The sequence below is a fragment of the Hypanus sabinus genome, assembly GCF_030144855.1.
Source record: "Hypanus sabinus isolate sHypSab1 chromosome Y unlocalized genomic scaffold, sHypSab1.hap1 SUPER_Y_unloc_8, whole genome shotgun sequence".
NCBI lineage: Eukaryota > Metazoa > Chordata > Chondrichthyes > Myliobatiformes > Dasyatidae > Hypanus > Hypanus sabinus.
The window spans coordinates 802,918-830,645 of NW_026779038.1; the positions used below are offsets into that span (position 1 = coordinate 802,918).

General features: G+C 39.2%; 1 protein-coding gene across 2 annotated transcripts in view; it reads left to right on the top strand.

Moving 5' to 3' along the window:
* The window catches only part of LOC132386035 (speckle-type POZ protein-like), a 199,416-nt gene that overhangs the window by 96,092 nt on the left and 75,596 nt on the right, over positions 1–27,728 (top strand). For both annotated transcript variants that reach the window (XM_059958326.1, XM_059958327.1), the window contains exons 4-5: positions 15,057–15,208; positions 25,643–25,770. In XM_059958326.1, the coding sequence (XP_059814309.1) occupies positions 15,057–15,208; positions 25,643–25,770 (280 nt within the window). The remainder of the gene's footprint in view (positions 1–15,056; positions 15,209–25,642; positions 25,771–27,728) is intronic.

Below are 27,728 nucleotides of genomic sequence, written 5' to 3' on the forward strand. Positions count from 1 at the left end.
GTGCAAAGGTACCTCAGTGAGCAGGGATGCAACTGGGAGTTCAACACACCACACTCCTCTCACATGGGAGGCTCATGGGAGCGGATGATTGGTATCGCCAGAAGGATCCTTGATTCAATGTTTCTGCAGCAACGCACCCGACTGACCCATGAAGTACTGTGCACACTAATGGCAGAGGTCACAGGCATTATAAATGCACGACCACTCCTACCTGTGTCTTCTGACCCGGAAAGCCCCTTCATACTCTCACCATCAATGCTCCTTACACAGAAGACAGGAGCTCCCCCTCCACCTGAGGACTTCTCAGATAAGGATTTGTACACAAAGCAATGGAGACAGGTTCAGGCTCTCGCAAATCAGTTCTGGTCTCGTTGGAGACATGAATACCTACCTTTGTTGCAACACAGACATAAGTGGACAGAACCTTGCAGGAATCTTCAAGTTGGAGATTTAGTCCTGCTCAGGGACAAGCAGATCACCCGCAACAGCTGGCCAATGGCCAGAATCACTGCCACATTCCCTGGTAGGGATGGACATGTCTGGAAGGTTGAGTTGAAAACTACCGACCAAGGTGATGTGAAAACTTACCAAAGACCAGTTGCAGAAGTCATTCTACTTTTCCCTAAGGACTGATCTAGAGACTGAAGTTTGTATTATGTTCATAGTGACCTTACAAAGGTCAGGCGGGGAGTGTGTTGCCCTTAAGGCATTCATTTAGTTTATTATATTTTCACTTTAGTAATTCATTTGTAATCATTTTCTAGTTAAAGTTAAGGTTGTTGAAAGTAAGTTTGTTGTCTGTGATATATCGCGGCATGCAATGACATCACACCCGGTTTTGCTGCGTCCAGCGGGAAAATACCGCTTTGGAGAAATGGGAAGGAGGGGGCTTGTGTGTGCAGGATCAGTACGAGAAAAGTTTTCTTTCTACGCACTAGAAACATCGTAGAAGCAATGCCATAAGTTCATAAGATAATCGATATGTTGAACTAAAAATGTTAACACTGATTCTGTTAAAAGTAATGATGGTTGATAAAGTTTATGTTCTTGTTATTTTAAGAGTTGCAGATAGTTTGTGTTGAAGTGCATTTAAAGCAGTTGATGGCGTAGGTAGATTCTGACTGTATGTTGCACTTTAATGTAATATAGTTTGTTGTAGTCTTATTTTTGCAAGTATTTATGATGTAAATGTGATGCCAAGAAGGAAACAAATACTGTATATATTTTGTATTGTTTTATCAACAGTTTTCACCATATGTTACTGTGGAAGAGTGAATAATAAACGGTTAATCTTACTGGGACTGCGCCTCATTGACCGGTTTATACTTGGTGTTTAGTTCAGAGTTTTTACACCCGTGCGAGAAGACTACATCTAGTTTAAATCCTCTCTGAAAGCATTGGCAAACCTCCCTCCCAGGATATTGGTTCCCCTTCAGTTCAGGTGCTACTTGTCCCGCTTGTACAGGCCATTTCTTCCCCAGAAAAGGTTCCAATAATCCAAGGACTTGAAATCCCCTGCACCATCCCCTCAGCCACTCATTCATCTGCAATATATTCCTGTTCTGACCTGCATTAGATCATGGCATTTTGAGTAATCTGGAGACTACCATCTTGAAAGTCCTGCTCTTCAGCCTCCTAACTCCCTAAGCGTACTGTGCAGGACCCTAATTATCGAGTCCTCATGACTATTGTTCCTCCTGACTTCACCCTACCCTCTGAGGCTCAGAGTCGACCACAGTGCTATTGGTCTAGCTGCTGTCTTACCCAGGTAGGTCAACCCCCTCATCAATATCCAAAGGGGCATTCCTGTTGCTGAGGGGAATGGCCACAGGGGGACTCTGTACTGAATTCCTACTCTCTTTACCTCTCTCGGTGTCCACTCATCTACTCCTTGAATTCTGCATTATGGGTGTAGCCACCTGCTTGAAAGATGTATCTATCAGCTGTTCCGCCTCCAAGATGATCCTTAGTTCAGCTCCAGCTCCTTAATGCGGTCTTTCATAAGTTGGAGTTGGCTGAACTTCCTTCGGCTGTATTAATTAGGGAGCCTATCAGGTTCTATGAATTCCCACATCCTACAGGAGGAGCATTCCATTGCCATATCTGCCGTTCTGCCTGCATTGTACAATGGGAAACCAAGACCAAATCCTCTAACTTGTGACTTTGGCCTCGGTTTCTTCTCTTTGAAACATCTTGAGTCAAAGTCCAATGCTCCTAATCTCATTGCTGGCCAATTCCCAATAATGTTCACCCCAACAAAGGTCGCCCCACTTGTCCTACCTGTACCTTTATATAATTTGAAGTGTTTTGCTCCATATTCTGATTGGAACACCATTGAAGCTCTCCTTTTGTACAAAATTTGCTGACCTGTGAGTAACCTTTTTGAAGGGCTCTGCTGCCAACACTGATTAGACCGCTGGATACTTAATTATTAATTCAACCAATGCTTTTAAAGTGACCTAGAGTGAATCATTTTATATAAAAACATGCCACAAATACTCACTTTTTTTTATCATGGCTATTGAACTGAAATGGTGATTCCATTTTTGTCTTTGCAGATTCTGCTCAATCTGCTGTTCTAGATTTCCAGCGCTGGCAGTTTTCTTTTACTTCATATTTCCATCAATTAATGTTTTAACTTGAAGTAGTTGAACGTTCTAATAAACTGGACTTGTAGCTAATTGTCACAGGATGATTTCAAATTAAGCCATAGGAGCAGAAGTAGGCCATTCGGTTCAATCGTGGGCCCAACCAATTCCTCCAGTCATCCCCACTCCCCTGCCTTCTCCCCATATCCTTTGATGCCCTGGCTGATCAAGAATCTATCTATCTCTGCCTTAAATACACCTAAACACTTCACAGTCGCTCATGGCAACAAATTCACAGATTTACCACCTTCTGACTAAAGTAATTTCTCTGCATCTCTGTTCTAAATGGACTTCCTTCAATCTGAAGTTGTGCCCTCTTGTCCTAGACTCCCTTACCACAGCAAATAACTTTGCCATAGCTAATCTGTTCAGGCCTTTTAACATTTCTGTGAGGTCCCCCGTCATTCTCCTGAACTCCAGGGAATACAGCCCAGGAGCTGCCAGACGTTCCTCATATAGTAACCCTTTCATTCCTGGAATCATTCTCATGAATCTTCTCTGAACCCTCTCCAACGTCAGAATATCTTTTCTAAAATAAGGAGCCCAAAATAGCACACAGTACTTACGAGTGCCTTATAGAGCCTCAACATCATATTCCTTATATGCTATACCTTTAGAAATGAATGCCAACATTGTATTTGCCTTCTTCATCACCAACTCAACCTGGAGGTTAACCTTTAGGGTATCCCGCACAAGGACTCCCAAGTCCCTTTGCATCTCTGTATTTTGAATTCTCTCCCATCTGTATAATAGTCTGCCTGTTTATTACTTCCACCATAATGCATGACCATACAATTTCCAACATTGTATTTCATTTGCCACTTCTTTGCACATTCCCCTAAACTATCTAAGTCTCTCTGCAGGCTCTCTCTTTCCTCAACACTACCCGCTCCTCCACTTATCTTTGTATCATCGGCAAGTTTAGCCACAAATCCATTAATTTCATAGTCCAAATCATTGACATACATCGTAAAAAGCAGGTGTCCCAACCCCGACCCTTGTGGAACTCCACTGGTAACTGGCAGCCAGCCAGAATAGGATCCCTTTATTCCTACTCCTTGTTTTCTGCCAATCAGCCAACGCTTTATCCACCCATGCTAGTAACTGCCCTGTAATTCCATGGGCTCTTATCTTGCTAAGCAGCCTCCTGTATGGCACCTTGTCAAAAACCTTCTGAAAATCCAAGTACTCCACATTTACTGCATTTACTCTGTCTATCCTGCTTGCAATTTCCTCAAAGAATTGCAGTAGGTTCGTCAGGCAGGATTTTCCTTTCAGGAAACCATGTTGGTTTTGGCATATTTTGTCATGTGCCTCCAGGTACTCCATAATCTCATCCCTAACAACCAATTTCAACAACTTTCCAACCACTGATGTTCAGGTAACAGGTTTATAATTTATTTTCTGCTGCCTCCCACCCTTCTTAAATAGCGGAGTAATATTTGCAATTTTCTGGTCATCTGGTACAATGCCAGAATCCATCAATTCTTGAAAGATCATCATTAATGCCTCCACAATCTTTCCAGCTACTTCCTTCAGAACCCGAGGGTGCATTCCATCAGGTCGAGGAGATTTATCCACCCTCAGACCATTAAGCTTCCTGAGCACCTTCTCAGTTGTAATTTTCACTGCACAAACTTCACTTCCCTGACACTCTTGAATATCTGGTATACTGTAGATGTCAGAATCAGAATCAGGTTTATTATCACCGGCATTTGGCATGAAATTTGTTAACTTAGCAGCAGCAGCTGCTCAATGCAATACATAATCTAGCTGAGAGAAAAAAGTAGAGAATGTACAAACTCCTTATAGAAGATGCCGGAATTGAACTCTGATGCCTCTGATATGGGATGAATTCATAATTGCTTCAACATTTTTCACTTTGAGATGGTTTTGATGTTGTTATTGATGTTGGTATTCTTAACTTCATTTGATATAAAAGCAAGAGATTCTGCAGAATGCTGGAAATCCAAAGCAAACAAGAGCTCCGTCAGGGAGCATCTGTGGAAATGAATAAACAGCAATATTTTGGGCTGAGGCTCTTCTTCAGGACTGAAAAGGAAAGGGAAGATGCCAGAATAAAAAGATGGGGGAAGAGGGAGGATAGATAGAACGTGATAGCTGGGAAAGATGAAAACCAGGAAAGGAAGAAATCTAGTAGGAGGGGATAGTGGACCATAGGAGAAAGGGATGGAAGAAGGGCACCAGGAGGAAATGATATAAGCAGTTGACAAACGGCCAAACTGGGGAATAGAAGAAGAGGGGTGGGAGGGGAAGGATTTTTGTTTAACCAGATGGAGAAATCAGTATTCTTGCCATCAGGTTGGAGGCTATCCAGATTGAATATTAGATATTGCTCCTCCACCCTAATTGTGGTACAAGAAGAGGCCACGCACCAGCATGTCAGAACATGAATGGGAATCCAAATTAAAATATATGGCCTCCAGGAAAAAAAGAGTGGAAATGCTCATCATTGGGAGCAATGCACACAACAGGTCCCAACAGATAGTAGGTAAAGTGTTGCCTCACTTGAAAGGATTGTTTGGGCCCCAGAATGTAGGAGGGAAGAGGTGAATGGCCAGATGTAGCACTTCAACCAGTTGCAGAGATTAGAGCTGGGAGAGAGATTGGTGGGGAGGGACAAATGGATGACTGAAAATGGAGGGAATGATCCCTGTGGAAAGCAGAGAGATGTTGGGGAGAATAAAGATACTTAATGGTAGGATCTCTGGAGGATGAAGTTGTTAGTCTCTGTTTACCTTTTTGGGATCTTGTCTGCATGCAAATTGGTTTCAGTACTTCTTACATTGTGATAGAACCCACTTAAATCTATGTACGTCCCTGCCTGTAAATCATTCTTGGGCATCTGGATCGTGACAGATATTCTATAACAACAATCAAACTGTGGCTCTGATCATTTTTGGTCTGAATGTTTCTCTTAGAGATTAAAGACAAAGAAACTGCTGTGATATCTGGTAGACATGTATTCAGAGGAGTGTGACACTGAGCACATATTGCCATCTAACCCTGGCTGAGTAGCCATAAATTGCTCATAGTATGTGGTATTACCGAACATGTTAGCTGTAGTACAACCGCATTCAGACATTGTGATGAATGAATACACAGGCTTACAAAACCCCTGCAAAATATTTCTGTGGAAAACAGATCCTTAAGGCTAAAATTAATACTCACAACAATTAAGTATTACTAAATTCACATTCATTTTGGCAATGACAACTGAATCTTAGGAAGTACAGGCAGGAAGAAGAAAACAAATGTTAGAAAGGGAATATTTCACATTCACTGTCAAAACTGATAAACTGTTCCTCAACTGCAAAACATTGTTCATTCTCTATGAGGCTAATGATTTGAAACAAAACCATGAAGTAAAACTTTTCATCAGAATATCTTGGATCAAAACAGGCAGAAGTTGTGGAGAAAGATGTGTTTAATACAAAGGCTCATGGGGTGGTAGGTAAGGACAAAAGAATCTCCATCACTGTTAATGTAGTGCAAAGATGGGGTGAGCATTAATGTTTGGGAAATGGAGATGTGGTTGAGGGCAGCATCAACATTGCAGGAGTGAGAGAAGGGGTGGGCATTTTTACAAGTTACGTGGGAGAAAATGTATAGTTCAGATGGGTGTGAGAGTCAGTAGGTTTAGAAAAGGTAGACAGATTGTCTCCAGAGGTGGAGACAGAAAGATTGGAAAGAGGAGGGTGATGTCTGAAATGAACCAGGTGAATTTAAGGGTGAAGACAGGAAGAGGTTAATGAAATTAATGATCTCAGCGTGGGTGCCTGAAGCAGTACCAATTCATTCATTGTAGCAGAGATGGGCAATAAAAAGGCAGGTTTAGCTGAGGCCCATGTGGGCTATCCTCTGAGTCTGGGAAAAGTGGGAGGAGTTGAAGATAAAATGTTAATGAATCAATTCTGCCAGAGGAAAATTGAATGGTTTTTTTTGAGAAAGAAGTGGAGAGTTTTAAGGACTTTTTGATACTAGAATTGAAAATCTGAAAGAAGATTGAAATAGAGAAGTGTTGCAGATGTAGGTGAGAAGGGACTGGACCCAGGGATAAAATAGAGGTGAGATATGAGGAAGTACGTTCAGTGAGGTAGGGGCAAGCAGAGACAAAAGACTTACCTGGATTGTCAAGGTCGTGAATGTTGATTAGGAGATAGAAACTGATAGTGTGAGGTAAGGAAATTATGAGTTTGGTGGCAGTGGATTGTTTGTGCGCGCGCGCACGCGCGCACACACACACACACACACACACACACACACACACACACATATATGTAAACACTAATTAAAATGACCATAGTCAAAGCTACCAGAGGCACAAACAATTAGGATTGTTTGCTTAAAAGTTTTTTTAAGTTTACAGCAGGCAAACATTTTTCTCTGAATTTAAAGAGCAAACACGAGGAAATCAGCAGATGCTTTAAATTCAAACAACAACACACAAAATGCTGGTGGAACACAGCAGGCCAGGCAGCATCTATAGGGAGAAGCGCTGTCGATGTTTCGGGCCGAGACCCTTCGTCAGGACTAACTGAAAGGAAAGATAGTAAGAGATTTGAAAGTAGAGGGGGGAGCGGGAAATGCGAAATGATAGGAGAAGACTGGAAGGGGTGGGATGAAGCTAAGAGCTGGAAAGGTGATTGGCGAAAGTGATACAGAGCTGGAGAGGGGAAAGGATCATGGGATGGGAGGCCGAGGGAGAAAAAAAGTGGGGGGGTGGTGGAGCACCAGAGGGAGATGGAGAACAGGCAAACAACTAAATATGTCAGGGATGGGGTAAGAAGGGGAGGAGGGGCATTAATGGAAGTTAGAGAAGTCAATGTTCATGCCATCAGGTTGGAGGCTACCCAGCCGGTATATAAGGTGTTGTTCCTCCAACCTGAGTTTGGATTCATTTTGACAATTGAGGAGGCCATGGATAGACATATCAGAATGGGAATGGGATGTGGAATTAAAATGTGTGGCCACTGGGAGATCCTGCTTTCTTTGGCGGACCGAGCGTCGATGTTCAGCGAAACGGTCTAAACGTTGATAGCACTTCTCCCTATAGAAACTGCCTGGCCTGCTGTGTTCCACCAGCATTTTGTGTGTGTTGTTGTTTCTCTGAATTTGACTATTTTCACATAGATCTAAAATAGCATTTGAATATTTAAGCACAGCAAGAACTCCTTTGTAATAATAACCTGGAATAGTGTCAAAAAGAAATTGAAGTGATTTGCATTTCAAAGAAATGGTTTATCTGTGGTTTTGGTACACAGTTACATCAACAAATTTGATTAAAAAGCTCCCAAGGTAAGAGATGACACACTGCACAACTCACCAGAGCAGAAAAACAATTTGCCTTTTCCAAACTAATTCAGTTTTCCACATCTCCAGGTGCTGCACAATAATAGTAGGGGTTAAATGTTATGTGTTACAACTTGATTTCAAAATGAGTTGAGGGACCACTAAAATATGAGTTTTGAGCTAGCATTTGTTGACTTGCCTTTTCTACTAAACTTCTCAGAAATAATTGCTGTATTAGAAATGATTTCAAAGTGAATTTAAAAGGTTGCCCTCAAGTTATTACCTAAAGTATAAGACAAAGTTGTAGGACAAAGTGTTATGTACTCGTGACACATGACAGTGGAGCCCTTGTCATGTGACTGGGGTTGAAGCTGTACTGGACTTGAGGTGATGGTCTTGTGATGGTGGTGACGTCATTTTCCCGCCAGTAGAGATCATGTGATGGGGTTTTTTTTTACAGGTTATAAAAGATAGACCCCACCCAGTGAGGAGGGGCAGTTCGTTGCTGGATTTGCCAGGTTGACTTCATGCCACTGTGTGTTTGAAGTGATGACGCAGTTTAGCTGAAGGATGAAGTTTTTATTTAATGCTAAAGTTTAAAAGGTCATTGCCAGCAGGTTCTTTATGATTCTGTTAGTTCGAAATTAGTGGAGAGTGAAGATTGGAAGTTGGAAGTTAAAGATTGAGGAGAATCGCTTTCTATGGTGAAACGGGGGCGACCTTTGTTTGATCCTTATTTGGAAGGATTTCGTTGACTATCTTCGTGTTAATCCCTGGGTTTACCAGAAAGGATTGAGGATAGTGAGGAAGGAAAGGTCAGTGCCTTTAAGCCGTTCTGTTTCGTAAATTCTTCGTGGGAAGTTCGACGTCGGGGATCGAAGCAAGTGACGTGAAAGAGAACCTAAATCGTCCTGTAAAGTCTCTCCTTTTAAATGGACTGTGAGCATATCGAACTTTTGGCAATATCACTTTTAAGAACTGTTTTGGAATACCACTTTAAAGAACTGTTTTGGAATATCACTTTACGAACTGTTTGAACAGCCGCTCAAACAGCTGTTTCCGGTTACGGTAGTGTTTGTTTACTTTTGGGGGGTTTGTTTTCTGTGTTTAATAAACGTGTTGTTTGTTATAAGAAACCCTTGCCGAACTCATATATTTATTGTTGCCTGAATACGTAACATTAAATATGGGGGCTCGTCCGGGATTGAATCTTTTGAGTTTGCATGCTTGCTGACTTTTAAATCAATGTTTTGGAAACGGGGATTACTCGGTTCTTTTGTTTGGCTTGTTGTGGTATTCGGCAGTAATAAATATTGATGAGTTTCTGGCTTCGCCAGCTGCGGAGGTGTTGGCGAAGGCGAAAAAAACTGAGGTGTTTGAGCTAGCTAGTAGATTGCGACTTAAAGGTATTTTACATACTACTTCTAAGGCTGTGATACAGAAAAAAATCGCGTCGCACTATGTGGATTCGGGTGTTTTTGATGACTCAATTTTAGAGTCGTTTCAAATAAGTAATCTGGAGATGCAGTTGCAAATCGAACAAATGAAATTGGAACAAAGTAAAGCTGATTTGGAGGTGTAAATTGGAGGCAGAACAAAAGAAGAGAGAATTTGCATATGCAATGGAGGAATTAAAGACTGGAAATCAGTCTTCTGGTTCTAAAAAAAACCTTTGTTGCTAGTCAAGAAATTAAATTGGTTCCTCCATTTAGTGAAACAGAAGTGGAAAGGTATTTTCAACATTTTGAAACTATTGCTCGGATGTCAGAGTGGCCGAAAGATAAATGGTCAGTGTTGTTACAGAGTGTAATTAAAGGCAAAGCACAACAAGTTTACACAGCTTTAACAGCTGCGCAAGCACTTGATTATGATATTGTAAAGAGTCATATTTTAAACGCATATGATTTAGTCCCAGAAGCATATAGGGAAAGATTCAGAAGTTTGAAAAAGTCTGTGGAAAAAACTTATGTGGAATTTGCCTATGATAAAGCTATGTGTTTTGAGAGATGGGTTTCTTCTAAAAATGTAAATGGGGACTATGATACATTGAGAGAGCTGATTTTAATGGAGGAATTTGAAAGAAGCATTCCTGTTGAAGTAAGGACCTACTTAAATGAGAAGGATACTGATAAATTGCAGGACTGTGCTAGATTAGCTGATGAGTATGTTTTGATCCATAAGAACAAATTTCCTCAGGGCAGAATTTTTAAGAGGAAAAATAACACGGAGACTCCAGATAAATTTGAAATTAAATCGGAGGTTAATGAGAAAGTTGATGAGAAAGGAAAGCCTGTGAAGGAAAGACAGTTTGGTCTTACTTGTAACTATTGTAAGAAGCCTGGCCATGTAATAGCTAACTGTTTCAAATTGAGAAAGAAAGAGAAGGAAGCAGTTCCAGATGCTTGTGTGCAACATACTGAAGCACCTGTAAAGTTACAGGGTTTGATAAACACAAATGAGGCTTTGTTAGAGTCTGACCAAGTTAGAAAGGGATATGATCATTTTATAACTGAAGGGTTTGTGTCCGTGAAGGAAGGATCTACTCTGGTGCCAATAAAAATCCTTAGGGATACTGGTGCTTCTCAATCACTGATGTTAGACAGTGTGTTGAAGTTTGATGAAGAGTCTGATACTGGTGAGGTAAATTACATAAGAGGTGTTGGAAGTGATTTTATGCCTGTACATTTACATAAAGTAAATTTAAAGTCGGTGTTAGTTACTGGATTTGTTAAAGTAGGATTACAGCATAGTTTACCTGTGAAGGGTATTTCTTTATTGTTAGGTAATGACTTGGCAGGTGGACAAGTTTTTCCTGAAGTGCATTTGACAATGGAGTCAGAGGAACCAGAGTTGAATTCTAACACAGATTCTTCCTGTGTTGTGACTAGAGCTATGGCTAAAAAGATTGATGCGCAGAATGAGGTTGTTATTCAGGACTGTTCGACTCAGGATTCGAGTTTTGAGGATGTGTCAGAGACTTTCTTATCTTCGTTGTTTGAACAAGATTCTGGGAGTAAGTCTGACTATAAAGATTTATCTTTGTCTCAGAAGGAGATGATAGCAGAGCAGAATAGAGACTCTGAGTTTATAAAATTAAGAGAGCAGGTTTTACTAGATAGTGAAATTGATAAGGTGCCAGTAGGATATTACTTGGAAAAAGGAGTGTTGATGAGGAAGTGGAGATCGCCTATAATTCCTGCAAGTGAGGATTGGAATGTTGTTTACCAGGTAGTTGTTCCAAAAGCTTATCGAAATGAGATTTTGACTTTAGCTCATAGTGTGCCTTTAGGTGGACATCAAGGGGTAAGGAAAACTGTGGACAAGATTTTAAAACATTTTTACTGGCCTGGTCTAAGAAAAGATGTGGCGATGTTTTGTAAAACGTGCCATACTTGTCAAATTGTGGGTAAACCAAATCAGGTTACACCAGTAGCTCCATTACAACCTCTCCCAGCATTTGGTGAACCATTTTCTAAAGTTATTGTAGATTGTGTTGGTCCATTACCAAAGACAAAAACTGGTTATCAGTATTTGTTGACTATCATGTGTACTTCTTCTAGGTTTCCAGAGGCAGTACCACTTAGGAATATAAAAGCTAAAACTGTGACAAAGGCCCTTATAAATTTTTTTACTTATTTTGGATTACCTAAGGAGATACAGACTGATCAAGGCAGTAATTTTATGTCTGGATTGTTTCAACAGATAGTTTATAAATTGGGAGCTAAGCAAATCACTTCGTCTGCATACCATCCAGAATCGCAGGGTGCCTTGGAGAGGTTTCATTCTACCCTCAAGAATATGATTAGGACATTTTGTGTGGAAAATGAAAGTGACTGGAATGAGGGTATAAACTTACTTTTATTTGTAGTAAGGGAATCGGTACAGGAATCTTTAGGTTTTAGTCCATTTGAACTTGTGTTTGGGCATAGAGTTAGAGGACCTTTAGCTTTATTGAAAGAACAGTGGATTAATAAGGAAGTACACACTAATTTGTTGGACTATGTGTTGAAATTTAAGGACAGGTTACATAAAGCTTGTAGCTTAGCTAAGGAAAATTTAAAGTTGGCTCAGGAGAAAATGAAGACTTGGTATGATAAAGACGCTAGGATGAGGATGTTTAAGCCTGGAGATAAGGTGTTGGTTCTTTTCCCAGTGCAGACAAATCCTTTACAAGCTAGATTTCATGGTCCTTATGAAATTGTGTCTAAAATCAATGATGTGGATTACGTGGTAAAAACTCCAGATCGTAGAAGGTCAACACAACTTTGCCATATAAATATGTTGAAACCATATTTTGAGAAACAATCTGATACTGTGACTGTTGTGGTTAGTGAGAATGAGTTTGATTTAACTAGGAACATGATAGATGATTCATCTGACTTTCATTCTAAATCCAACATTGTTTCTGTTAGGTTACCAAATTCAACCATTCTGGAAAATATTGATGAAAAATTAGCACATTTACAGTTAGAGCAGAGACAACAGATGAAGGAGTTGATTTTTAAATATAGGGAGTTGTTTCCAGATGTTCCGAGAAGGACTTCTATAGCTTCACATGATGTAGATGTTGGAGATGCCAAACCTATTAAACAACATCCATATAGAATGAACATGGAAAAATGTGAACTTGCTGAGAAAGAAATTGAGTATATGTTAGAGAATAATATCATTAGACATTCTAACTCGAATTGGAGTTCGCCATGTGTTATGGTGCCAAAGCCAGATGGTAGTATTAGGTTTCGTACGGATTATAGGAAGGTGAATGCTGTAACGAAAACAGATGCATATCCAATTCCTAGAGTAGATGATTGTGTAGATAAAGTTGGAAAGGCAAAGTTCCTTGCAAAGATTGATTTATTGAAAGGGTATTGGTGTGTTCCATTAACGGACAGAGGTAGAGAGATTTCTGCATTTGTAACTCCATCTGGATTATATGAGTATAATGTTCTTCCATTTGGGATGAAGAATGCTCCAGGTACTTTTCAGAGGATGATTAACTCTGTGATTCAGGGATTGAAAGATACCGATGCTTATATTGATGATTTAGTGACAGGAAATGATACTTGGGAAGCACACATTATTACGATGGAGAAATTGTTTGACAGGCTTTCAAAAGCTAACTTAACTATTAATTTAGCTAAGAGTGAATTTGGACATGCCACTGTGACTTACCTTGGTTATGTTGTGGGTCAAGGTAAGGTAGCTCCTGTTCAGGCAAAAGTTCAGGCAATTTTAGAGATTCCCACTCCAACGGGGAAAAAGACTCTCAGAAGGTTTTTGGGAATGGTAGGATATTATCGGAAATTTTGTAAGTATTTTGCTAATGTTGCCCTTCCATTCACTAACCTTCTGCGGAAGAATGAGAAGTTTGTATGGATGGTGCCTTGTCAAGAAGCATTTGAAAAATTGAAAACAATGATATGTCAACAACCTATGCTTAAGGCACCTGAATTTGGGAAACCTTTTTCATTGGCTGTGGATGCTAGTGATGAGGCTGCAGGAGGAGTATTAATGCAAAGGAATGAGGGTGATGAGGTTGATCATCCAGTAGCTTACTTTTCTAAGAAATTTAATAAGCATCAAAGAAATTATTCGACAATAGAGAAAGAATTGTTATCTCTTGTTTTAGCTTTGGAATATTTTGAGGTATATGTTGGTACTACTCAGAAACCACTTATTGTTTACACTGATCATAATCCGTTAGTTTTTCTGAGTAAGATGAAAAACAAAAACAGAAGGTTATTAAATTGAAGTTTGATGTTACAAGAGTACAATATTGTGATGACTCATATTAAAGGTAAAGATAATGTGGTTGCTGATTGTCTATCTCGATGTTGAATGTACACTGTAATTTTTTTTTATGGAGTGATTTTTTTTTCAATTGTAACACTCCTACTGTATTGTGACTTATAAGCTGTTATATGATGGTGTTGTGTATTGTGTATGTTATAAAATTTATACCTTTGTTTTTCTTGTAAGCAATTGTTAAAAATTTTTGTTCTTGTCAGACCAAAAATGTTTTTTTTGGAGGGAGGTGTTACGTACTCGTGACACATGACAGTGGTGCCCTTGTCATGTGACTGGGGTTGAAGCTGTCCTGGACTTGAGGTAATGGTCTTGTAATGGTGGAATGATGTCATTTTCCCGCCAGTAGAGATCATGTGACAGGTTTTTTTTACAGGTTATAAAAGGTAGACCCCACCCTGTGAGGAGGGGCAGTTCGTGGCAGCATTTGCCAAGTTGACTTCATGCCACTGCGTGTTTGAAGTGACGACGCAGTTTGAAGGATGAAGTTTTTATTTAATGTCTAAAGTTTAAAAGGTCATTGCCAGCAGGATCTTTATGATTCTGTTATTTTGCAATTAGAGTAGAGTGAAGATTCAAAGTTGGAAGTTAAAGATCGAGGAGAATCGCTTTCTACGGTGAAACGGGGGCGACCTTTGTTTGATCCTTATTTGGAAGGATTTAGTTGACTATCTTCGTGTTAATCCCTGGGTTTACCAGAAAGGATTGAGGATAGTGAGGAAGGAAAGGTCAGTGCCTTTAAGCCGTTCTGTTTCGTAAATTCTTCGTGGGAAGTTCAACGTCGGGGATCGAAGCCAAGCGACGTGAAAGAGAACCTAAATCGTCCTGTAAAGTCTCTCCTTTTAAATGGACTGTGAGCATATCGAACTTTTGGCAATATCACTTTTAAGAACTGTTTTGGAATACCACTTTAAAGAACTGTTTTGGAATATCACTTTACGAACTGTTTGAACAGCCGCTCAAACAGCTGTTTCCGGTTACGGTAGTGTTTGTTTACTTTTGGGGGGGTTTGTTTTCTGTGTTTAATAAACGTGTTGTTTGTTATAAGAAACCCTTGCCGAACTCATATATTTATTGTTGCCTGAATACGTAACACAAAGACTTATTTCAATTAAGAAGTAGAGAGATAATTTTTCAAAATGAGCTGCATTACATGATATTTAGTTATGGTGAAGACAATGAAGATGAAAATGGAGGGTGAACAAACAAACAAAAAAAGCTTTCCATTGTTTTTATCTGTATGATTCATTCATTTTCTTTTTAACATTTCATTTTTTATGTATATTTAAGGTGCCTCCGAGTGAACCCTAAAGGTTTAGATGAGGAAAGTAAAGATTACCTATCACTCTACCTGCTGCTAGTCAGCTGTCCAAAAAATGAAGTAAGAGCAAAATTTAAATTCTCCATTCTGAATGCAAAAGGTGAAGAAACTAAGGCAATGGGTAAGTGAAGTGCCAGTATCCTAAATGCAGTTCTATGTATTTGTGCAAGCTAGTTTAAAGTAACAACTATAAATAACTGAAATGTTCCCTGCCTTGTGCTTTTCTGACCTCATTGGCAAGTTCTTTCTTAAAATAAAAGAAATAATTTCCAAATTTTTGGATTGTTTAATTATCTTATGCTTGAGACCAGATTCTTGGACAATGAAAGTTTATCTAGTCTACATCTAGTTTAAAATAAAAAGCCTAACAATTAGATATTGGATTTGTTTATTCTTGATCAAATATACCATAAATTCTAGTGTATAAGCCGACCCAGAGTATAAGACAACCCACATTTTCAAGTTAAAAAAGTGACTTTATAATGTTACCTTTGTATAAGCTTATACCCTATTGTAGATATCTGTATACCCTTTGTATACCCTTTTGTAGAGGCTTTTCATTTAACCAGAAAAGATTACAAGATCTCACGTGCTGGTACTCAGGTTTGCTGGATCTGGAACCTGGAAATTTAGTGAACCAGTACCTGCTAAGAAAACAGGCCCTCACATTGTAGAGCGTTATAGGCGAATTCTAAATAAATAAATCTGGGAGGGAAATTTTGGATTAGGTTTCCAACAGAAAAGAATCCTCTGAAATGTAACCCCCGTGAAACCATTTAGAGCCCATCGTAATCTCGTTAAAACATAACACGAAGTGACGGGATCAGTACGTGTACTCAGTATTGAGTTTGCGACCACCATGCACAAAAGATTAAAACAAATGCGATATGCTGCTGGCTTCAAGCTGAAGATTGTTGATTTTCCTAAAGGAACGAATAATTCTGCAGCTGCTAAGAAGTTTAGTGTAAACAAGAAACAAGTGAGAGAGTGGAGAAAGGCAGAGGACACGCTGAGGGAAATGCCAAAGACGAAATGTGCGAACAGTGGGAAAACATGCCAGTGGCCAGAACTGGAAGAAAAAGTTTTAGAATGGGTGAATCACCAGCAATCGTCTGGATACTTCGGTACCAGATAACTGATTTGAATTCAAGCGTTGAAATGGGACGAAAAACACCGTGACGTCAGCGAAAATTTCAAAGCTATGTGAAGTTGGTGCACCCAATTTATGAATAGATGTGATCTTGTGTTGAGACAAAAAACAAGGATTGCTCAGAAAATTCCCACGGTGTGTTGTTTACATTCAAGAACGCTGCTGGATGGACGAAGCGGGTTGCTTGAAGTAGGTTAAAGAGGTGTGGCGTTGACATCCCGAAAGTGTCAGGAAGGAAAAGTCGCTATTTGTCTGGGACGTGTTCAAAGCGCACTTGTCATGTGAGACAAAAGCAGCACTGAAAGCTGAAAATATGGACGTTGCAGTCATCCCCGGTGGTCTGACGTTTGTGCTCCAGTCACGAGATATGAGTTTTAATAAACCATTCAAAGAATTCATGTGTCAACAGTGGAACGAATTTGATGCAAAAAACAGCCAATAAATATGACCTGTCTTCCGTGTATTCATTTTTCCAAAGTTGGCACCCTCTATATAAGCCAACCCCCTAATTTTAGGACCAAAATTTATGGCTAGATTCTTGGCTTATACACTGGAATTTACAGTAATTGTTTTCAATGGCCCCTTATCCAAGGATTTCTTTTCTGTATGCATTTGTTGCTAATAGAAAAACATATACCCCAAATCAGAATAGGCTTAATATCATTGCCATTTTCATAATTTGTTATGGTGCAGCTTTAATGTCTTATTTTTATTATTAAATATTGCAATAAAAGAAATATACGTGTGTGTGTGGTCTTAGAAAAGTACAGCATCAAATCAAGGCTTTCAACCCATCCAGTATGTGCCAAGCTATTTAAACTGCTCACTCCCATCAACAACCACCCAGACATAGCCACCACCCCACCCACCCCACCGTATCCCTGTCATCCAAATTCAAGCTTCTCTTAAACATTGAAGTCAAGCTTGCATGCACCAATTGCACTGGTAGCTGATTCACACTCTGACGATCCTCTAAGTGAAAAGGTTTCTCTTCACGTTCCCCTTAAACTTTTCACCTTTCACCCTTAGACCATGATGTCTTGTACCCAATCTCCGTGGAAAAAGACTGCTTGCATTTATTCTATATATACAAGTCGTAATTTTGTATACCTCAATCAAATCTCCCTTCAATCTTCTGCATTTCAAGGAATAAAGTCCTAACCTATTCTAAATTTCCTCAGACTCACATCCTCCAGTCCTGGCAATATCCTTCTAAATTTTCTCTGTACTCTTTCAACCTTACTTTTACTTTTCCTGTAGGTAGGTGACGAAAAGTGCAGACTGTACTCCAAATCAGGCCTCATCAACATCTTATAAAACTTCAACATAACATATTTTGATTTATGGTCAATGTACCTAAAGCTCTATAGACAGCTCAATCTAATTGTGCCACTACTTTCAATGAATTATGGATCTGTTTTCCAGTATCACTTTATTATTGCACTTCGCAGTGCCCTACTGTGTAAGACATATCCTAGTTGGCCCTATTTTTTGCATTTTTCTGTATTAAATTCCATCTGCTATTTTTCAGCCCATTTTTCTAGCTGGTCTTAGACCCTGTTGCAAACCATGATAGTCTTACACTACACCCTCAGACCTAGTATCAACCACATTATCGTCCAGCTCATTGATACATCTGACAAACAACTGAACCAGGAATGAAACCTGTGGTATTTCATTAGTCACAGGCCTCCACTCTGACTTATCTCATAAAGTCAATGTCTAATCTAATATACTCTTCATTTTGAAATTTCCAAATATCGGTCTCTTAGAAACCTTCCAATAATTTTCTCACTACTGATATAAGGCTGCTATATTATTAGAGTCTTTCTTAAACACCGTAACACATTAGCTATCCTCCAATCTTCCAATATGTCTACTGATTAAAGTGATTTAAATATCTGCTAGAGCTACTACAATTTCTTCATTTGCCTCCCACGGAGTCCCAAGCTAACACCTTGTCAGACCTTGCAGATTTATCCATGTCAGTTTGCCTCAGGGCAGCAAACTCCTAAACTTGTCACCTTTACCTTTGATTCTGACTGGCACATTCAGATTTGTACTCTCCGAATTTAATTCTTGAATGACTCTCGCTTACCAAATACATCTTTGCCAGAAAACAGCCTTCCCAATTCACACTTGATCTCTATCTTGGAGGCAGATTTTTTTCCAAGTTTATTTATTGTTTTTCTTCTTTATATTTGCTCAGTTAGAACATTCGTGATGCCAGCCAAGATAGTTGAATGCTTCTTTTGTGTGACTAATATTTCTGAATTGCATATATTTCAATGCAAGTTGTAGGAAAGCAGATGAGCTCAGTGCATGGACTCATGGAATTATGATGTTGTAGCTAGTACTAAGTATTGGTTTGGGATATGGGAAGGCAAGGAGACCTCAAGTGTCTTGGTGACTTGGTTCAAAACAGTTCATCATTTCATCAAAGTGGACGTGATATGATTGTCATTGAGACAGCTCACTCTGCTCTTCGTGGTATGAGTGATACCCTTTCAAAGCAGATAGAAACCTCTAACAGCAGCAGCTAAGGATTGAAGATGTTCTTGAATATACCTGACAGTTGGTTGGTACAAGTTTTCAGAGCTCTACAGTTATATCATCATGGTCTAAGGCTTTGCTCCAGATTCACACTCCTGAAAGAAGTTCTGACATCTGCCTTCAGGACAGAGATCATAGGGTCACCAGATTCATGCAGGTTTAGTTTTATTCTCAAAGTGTGCATAAGAGGGTTTGAGGTCATCTAGGAGTGAAACTTCAGATGTATTCATAATGTTGGGTTTTTCCAGCAACTTCACCTTCTCCCATCCAACACAAAATATAAGAATATGTTTTCAGTTATCATCTGATTTACCTTTTAGTTTAAATTTACTGAAAGGACAGGGAGGGGGACAGAAGAGGTGGGAGCTTGGTACTGTTGATCAGAGATATTGTCATGGCTGCAGAAAAGATGGACGTCAGGAAGGGATTGTCTACGGAGTCTCTGTGGGTGGAGATTAGGAACAGGAAGGGGTCAATAACATTACTGGGTGTTTCTTATAGTCTACCTAATAGTAATAGGGATATTGAGGAGCAGATCCTGGAAAGGTGTAATAATACAAAGTTGTTGGGATGGAAGATTTTAATTTCCCATCTATCTATTGGCATCTCCCTAGAGCAAGAGGTTTAGATGGGTGGAGTTTGTTACCTGTGTTTAGGAAGGTTTCTTGACAGTAAGTAGATAAGCCTCCACTCGGAGAGGCTGTACTTGATTGGGTATTGGGAAATGAACCTAGTCAGGTGTCAGATCTCTCAGTGCGAGAGCATTTTGGAGATAGTGATTATAATTCTATCTCCTTTACCATAGAATTCGAGAGGGATAGGAACAGACATGTTAGAAAAGCGTTTAATTGGAATAAGTGGGAATATGAGGCTATCAGGCAGGACATTGGAGGCTTAAATTGGAAACATGTTTTCAGGGAAAAGTACAGAAGAAATGTGACAAATATTCAGGGGATGTCTGTGTAGAGTTCTGTATAGGTACGTTCCAATGAGACAGGGAAGTTATGGTAGGGTAGAGAAACCGTGATGTACAAAGGCTGTAATAAATCTAGTAAGGAAGAAAGGCTCAGAGAGCCTTACAAAAGGCTCAGAGAGCTAGGTAAATGTTATAGAAGATTATAAGGCAAATAGGAAGGAGCTAAAGAAGGAAATGAGGAGAGCCAGAAGGGACCGTGAGAAGGTGTTGGTGGGCAGGATTAAGGAAAGCCCCAAGGCATTTTTCAAGTATGTGAAGAGCAAGAGGATAAGACATGAAAGAATAGGACCTATCAAATGTGACAGTGGGAAATTGTGTACGGAATCAGCAGAAATAGCAGAGATACTTAATGAATACTTTACTGCAGTATTCACTATGGAAAAGGATCTTGGTGATTGTCGTGATGACTTGCAGTGGACTGAAAAGCTTGAGCATGTAGATATTAAGAAAGAGGCTGTGCTGGAGAATCATTTCCGGAATCATTAATTTGGATAAGTCATCGGGACTGGATGAAATTTACCCCAGGCTACTGTAGGAGGCGAGGGAGGAGATTGCTGAGTCTCTGGTGATGATCTTTGCATCAATGAGGATGGGAGAGGTTCTCAAGGATTGGTGGGTTGCGAATGTTGTTCCTTTACTCAAGAATCAGAATCAGAATCAGACTTTAATCGCCAAGTACCTGTACACACACAAGGAATTTACTTCCGGCAGATGTTGTCTCTCTGCTCATAACAGATGATAAATATAAATGAAAATATAGATTATACATACAAGTAGTGCAATCCAAGTAATAGTTAGCCGACAGTTAACCAGCAGTTATCTGTTCAGCAAAGTGACCGCAGTAGGGAAAAAACTTCTCCAGTGCCTATTAGTCTTAGTCTGGAGGGATCTGAAGCGCCTACCAGATGGAAGCAGTTCAAACAGTCCGTGCGCAGGATGGGAGGAGACCTTTATGATGTTCCCCGCCCTCTTCTTCAACCTGGAAGAGTACAGGTCCACAATAGAGGGCAGTAAGAAAAGGAGTAGATATAGACCAGGAAATTATAGACCAGTGAGTCTTAGCTCAGTGGTTGGAAAGTTGATGGAGAAGATCCTGAGAGGCAGGGTTTAAGAACATTTGCAGAGGTATAATATGATTAGGAGTAGTCAGCATGGTTTTGTCAAAGGCAGGTCGTGCCTTACGAGCCTGATTGAATTTTTTGAGGATGTGACTAAACGATGGATGAAGGAAAAGCAGTAGATGTAGTGTATATGGATTTCAGCAAGGCTTTTGATAAAGTACCCCATGCAAGGGTTATTGAGAAAGTAAGGAGGCATGGGATCCAAGGGGACATTGCTTTGTGGATCCAGAAATGGCTTGCCCAGAGAAGGCAAAGTGTGGTTGTAGACGGGTCATATTCTGCGTGGAGGGCGGTAACCAGTGGAGTGCCTCAGGGATCTGTTCTGGGACCCCCTACTCTTCGTGATTTTTATAAATGACCTGAATGAGGAAGTGGAGGGATGGGTTAGTAAATTTGCTGATGACACAAAGGTTGGAGGTGTTGTGGATAGTGTGGAGGGCTGTCAGAGGTTACAGTGGGACATCGATAGGATGCAAAACTGGGCTGAGAAGTGGCAGATGGAGTTCAACCCAGATGTCTGAAGTGGTTCATTTTGGTAGGTCAAATATGATGGCAGAATATAGTATTAATGGTAAGACTCTTGGCAGTGTGGAGGATCAGAGGGATCTTGGGGTCTGAGTCCATAGGATGCCCAAAGCAGCTGTGCAGGTTGACTCTGTAGTTAAGAAGGCGTACGGTGCATTGGTCTTCATCAATCGTGGAACTGAGTTTAGGAGCTGAGAGGTAATGTTGTAGCTATATAGGATCCTGGTCAGACCCCACTTGGAGTACTGTGCTCAGTTCTGGTCACCTCACTACAGGAAGGATGTAGAAACCATAGAAAGGGTACAGAGGAAGTTTACAAGGATGTTGCCTGGAGCATGGCAATTCAATGTTAATTTACCTATTCTTAATCACTTAATTATTCTTCCATTATTTTATCAGGATTATCTATTAAAAATGTTAGAGCTGATAAATCTGAGGTTTACTGATCAAATGAGCAATTTCATTGGGCACTTACAAACTAATTATTCTGTGGTCAGAGATGAAGTTGTTTATTTGTCCTCTCCTGCATGCCAACTATAAACCCAGTAAATAAATCAAACAGAGGTATCTTAAAATGGGAAGACAGTACACCTAGACGTGCTGCCAGCATTTCTTTTGCATTAGTTTCCATATCCTTCAACAGAATCCAAATCAGTTTTAATATCACTGATGTACACATATTTATATATGTTTACTATAACTTTTGTTATAGTAAACAACTATTACAAGTTTTGTTCACTTCCTAGAAATTAAAAATTTGGAAACATAGAAAACCTACAGCACAATACTAAGGTAGGAGTTGTTGTGGATAATGAGGTGGATTTTCAAAGCTTGCAGGTTAGAAGAATGGGCTGAACGTTGGCAGATGGAGTTTAATGCTGAGAAGTGTGAGGTTCTACATTTTGGCAGGAATAATCCAAATAGAACATACAGAGTAAATGGTAGGGCATTAAGGAATGCAGAGGAACAGAGAGATCTAGGAATAACTGTGCATAGTTCCCTGAAAGTGGAGTCTCATGTAGATAGGGTGGTGAAGAGGGCTTTTGGAACGCTGGCCTTTATAAATCAAAGCATTGAGTACAGAAGTTGGGATGTAATGCTAAAGTTGTACAAGGCATTGGTAAGGCCAAGTTTGGAATATTGTGTGCAGTTCTGGTCACCGAATTATAGGAAAGATATCAATAAATTAGAGAGAGTGCAGGGACGATTTACTAGGATGTTACCTGGGTTTCAGCACTTAAGTTACAGAGAAAGGTTGAACAAGTTAGGTCTCTATTCATTGGAGCGTAGAAGGTTGAGGGGGGATTTGATTGAGGTATTTAAAATTTTGAGAGGGATAGATAGAGTTGATGTGAACAGGCTGTTTCCATTGAGAGTAGGGGAGATTCAAACTAGAGGACATGATTTGAGAGTTAGGGGGCAGAAGTTTAAGGGAAACACGAGGGGGTATTTCTTTACTCGAAGAGTGATAGCTGTGTGGAATGAGCTTCCTGTAGAAGTAGTAGAGGCCAGTTCAGTTGTGTCATTTAAGGTAAAATTGGATAGGTATATGGACAGGAAAGGAGTGGAGGGTTATGGGCTGAGTGCGGGTAGGTGGGACTAGGTGAGATTAAGGGTTCGGTACGGACTAGGAGGGCCAAGATGGCCTTTTTCCGTGCTGTGATTGTTATATGGTTATATAATACAGGCCCTTCGGCCCACAAAGCTGACTCAAACATGTCCTTACCTTAGAAAATACTAGGCTTACCTAGTATAAAATATTAAGCCTCTATTCTACTAAGTACCATGTACCTATCTGAGAGTCTCTTATAAGACCCTTTCGTAAGAGGCTTCCAAGTTGAGCATGGAGTGAGTAGGTGCGTGTGAGTGTGGCTCCCGATTTTTATTGAAAATCTACTTGTTTATCTTTGCCATCTGCTCGAGATAACTGAATATTTAACATCGTGAACAACCCAGGACATTGCTGTACACTGACACGACAAATAAAATGCACCTTTGAAGTAAAACTGGGGGAAAAGACAGCGAAGCCTCGAGCAAGAAAGCTGATGTTACAGTAATGGTGCCGTTGCACATTTCTGGGCCTGCGCCACCCAAAGACCCAGAGAGGCTTCGTTTAGTACTTCTTACTGACATGACGCAAGCGGCACATTCTGCCCTAAAAAGAGAACTTGAAGATGCCTTGTCACCAGTGAATGCTGGTTTTCTATGTTTCCAAATTTTTAATTTCTAGGAAGTGAACAAAACTTGTAATAGTTGTTTACTATAACAAAAGTTATAGTAAACATATATAAATATGTGTACATCAGTGATATTAAAACTGATTTGGATTCTGTTGAAGGATATGGAAACTAATGCAAAAGAAATGCTGGCAGCACGTCTAGGTGTACTGTCTTCCCATTTTAAGATACCTCTGTTTGATTTATTTACTGGGTTTATAGTTGGCATGCAGGAGAGGACAAATAAACAACTTCATCTCTGACCACAGAATAATTAGTTTGTAAGTGCCCAATGAAATTGCTCATTTGATCAGTAAACCTCAGATTTATCAGCTCTAACATTTTTAATAGATAATCCTGATAAAATAATGGAAGAATAATTAAGTGATTAAGAATAGGTAAATCAGCATTTCAGCTTGAGAAGTAACAAAAATCTTCATTAGGAAATTTTGTTAATTTTCCCGAAATATTGGAACTTTTTAATTGACTTCAATTGTAATTTATTTGAACTCAGGCACTTTTCTATATAAAAGTGATTAATTAGATTTGTGGTTAATTGGCAGTTGTACAATCAAACTGATAATTTAAAAGTAATAAAGTATTTTAAATTTGTATGTAATGTTTTGTCTGTTTACTAATTGACAGAAACCATGTAGAATTATTTATGTGGATGCATAAATTGTGGATGCAGTCAGTAGTTCAGTTTTACTTTCATGCTAAATTTGTCATCTAAAACACTATATTCATCCAGATGTTACTTATTACAAATTGCAAAATTTACATGAACTTTCTTACATATCCATAAAAGTGAAAAATTTGTCTACATGTTCCTTGTTTTATATCTAAGAATTATATTTTTATCTCTATCTTTAGGTATATCTTACATCTAAATATCTTACCTTTTTTTGATATTTACTCAATACATGATCAACATTTTTTAAGAAAGCCGAACTGCCTTTATTTCTGCTCTTCCCTATAAATATAAATTTTTTGAAGAAAGTACTTACACTTTTGTATGTAAGGGGAAATAAATTTGAATTCTGAAGTGGAATATTTAATAAATTGGGACATTTAAAATAGGTGTCAAGTGCACTTAATTCTGTAGTGGGTAAACCCACTAAAGCTTGATTTTAAAAATATATTTAAAGTTTAAAGATGTACTTGCTTTTAAAGATATACATTAGAAGATATCAACCTCATCTGAGAACAATTGAGTCTTCCATCAGCTATATTATTTCTAGTAGTATAATACTAAAATATGACAAGTTAGCACTGTCAATGAGGTTTGGACTGAGACTGCCTTGATTCATTTAAAATTAGATTTGCTGGTCAGTAGTACAGTGGCTTTACAAACTGAGTGTGATTCCAGAAGAGGAATGCTCTTCCAACTTTTAAATGTTGCTGCTTTCCTGATTTATAGGAAAGCAATATTCTTTCTTTTTTACAATTAAAAATTATGTTCAGTACTTTTGTCAGTGAAATAATTATTTATTTCACAGATTTTATTATTTATCTTGTAGGGTTGGATTAATAATTTGAATATATTCAGTTGGTCACCTCAGATGGTAAACTCTTATTAGGAAGTTAAAGTTATAACATCTAACAAACTGTTAAATACTGCAATTTTTAAAAATGTCAATATTTACAAAATAAATGTATTAGTTAGAATTACATTTAATTTGCCTCTTAAAAACTTTAATCAACTTCAAATGCATTTATTGTTCCAGAAATCCAAAACAGTTACCACCTAGGTATTGCATGGTTAGGTTTATTGATTTACAAGAAAATAGAATTATATTTTTACTATTAAAATATTTGAATTTTGTCAATTTATTAATGTAGTTCGGTGGCATCTTTGGAGTCTACTTATTTTTCTGTAGCTAGAATGCACGTACAGGATGCTATGTTGGTTAAACCTCTTGTGTTGAAATGAAAATTCGTGTGACTTATAGTTAAACAAATTTACGATGTTACACTTTAAGCTAAATAGTATACATCCAAATATATTTTGCAGAAAGCCAACGGGCATATCGATTTGTGCAAGGAAAAGACTGGGGTTTTAAGAAATTTATTCGAAGAGATTTCCTTTTGGATGAAGCTAATGGACTCCTTCCTGATGATAAACTCACATTATTCTGTGAGGTACATTACAGATATACTGTCTTATTTTCACAAATATGAGAAAATCTACAGATGCTACAAATCCAAATCAACACACACAAAATGCTACCGGAATTCAGCAGGCCAAGCAGCATCTATGGAAAGAGTAAATGTTTTGGGCTGGAAAGAAAGGAGAGAAGTCAGAGTAAGAACATGTAGGGGAGGAAGAAGTACAAGGTGAAACTGCGAGTGGGGAAGGGGTGAACTGGGAAGTTGAATGGTTAGACAGATAAAGGGTATGAGAAGAGGGAATCTGATTGGATAGGGCTGAAAGCCATGGAAGAAAGAAAAGAGTGAGGAGCACCAGAGCAGGTAATGGGTAGATAAGGAGATAAGGTGAGACAGTGAAAAGGGGATGGTTAATGGTGAAAAGTGCAAAATTACTGGAAGTTTGAGAAATTGATGTTCATGCCATCAGGTGGAGCCTGACCCATACAGAATATAACTGGAAAGTAGCCTCTTTGCAACAGTGCAGGAAGCCATTGATTGACATGGCAAACTGGGAATGGGATGTAGATTGCAATGGGTGGCCACCGGGACATCCTGCTTTTTCTGGTGGGAGGAACTTAAGTTTTCAGCAAAGTGGTCTCGCAGTCTACACTTGGTCCACAAGGAGGCTGCACAATGAGCTCTGGATACAGTATATGATCTCACTAAACGCAGATGAAGTGTCACATCACCTGAAAAAACTGTTTGGGACTCTGAATGTTAGTAAGAGATGAGGTATGGGGTCAGTTGTAGCATTTATTTTGGTTGCGAGGGTAAGTTTCAGGAAGGAGATCAGTTGGCAGGGATGAATGGACAGGGGAGTCATATAGGGAATGTCAACTGGAAAGCAGAAGGGGGAGGAGGAAGTAATGCGTTTGGTTTTGGTTTGAAATGGTGAAAGTCCCTCCCTCCCATTTTCCACTTTCTGTCCTCCTATCAGATTCCTTCTCCAGCCTTTTCTCTTTTCACCAAAAATCTTCCTAGATTTTTACTTGACCCCTTCCCCCTCCCAGTTTCACCATTCACCTGCCACCTTCCTTCCCTCCCAACATCTTATACTGACCTCTCCATTTTTTCCAGTCCTGATTGACGGTTTCAGACCAAAACATCCACTCTTTTACATTAATTTTGCTTTACCTGCCAAATTCCTCTTGCTTGCTTATTCTGTCCTTAGACATCAGAATTGTACTAACCTCAATTTTGTAGGTTAGTAATGAAGGGCTGTTACTACAGAGTAAAAGAAATGCTGGTCTCCAGACAATGTTCTTTAAGAATTCAAATAACTCCATGAATTACTCTACATTTTAATGATGAATAATTTAAATATTTTAATGTACTGATGTATATGTTAACAATTACAATTTCTCTTTCATCTGCCTGTAATCAATCTTGTTTGTTGGAACCATGCTACACTGCTTTTACTTCCTGGGGACCAATGACTTGTCCTCCACTGCAGCTCTTTGCAACAATTCCACAGATTCACCACCCTCTGACTAAAGTAATTTTTCCACATCTCTCTTCTAAATGAATATCCTTCAATCCTGAAGTCGTGCCCTGATTTCCTAGACTCCCCTACCATGGGAAATAACTTTGCCATATCTAATCTGTTCAGGACTGTTAACATATGGAATGTTTCTATGAGATCCCCTCCTCATTCTCCTGAACTCCAGGGAATACAGCCCAAGAGCTGCCAAATGTTCTTCATACAGTAACCCTTTCATTCCTGGAATCATTCTCTTGAATCTTCTCTGAACCCTCTCCAATGACAGTATATCTTTTCTAAAATAAGGAGCCCAAAATAGCACACAGTACTTATGAGTGCCTTGTAGAGCCTCAACATCATATTCCTTATATGCTATTCCTTTAGAAATGAATGCCAACATTGTATTTGCCTTCTTCACCACCGACTCAGTCTGGAGGTTAACTTTCAGAGTATCTTGCACAAGGACTTG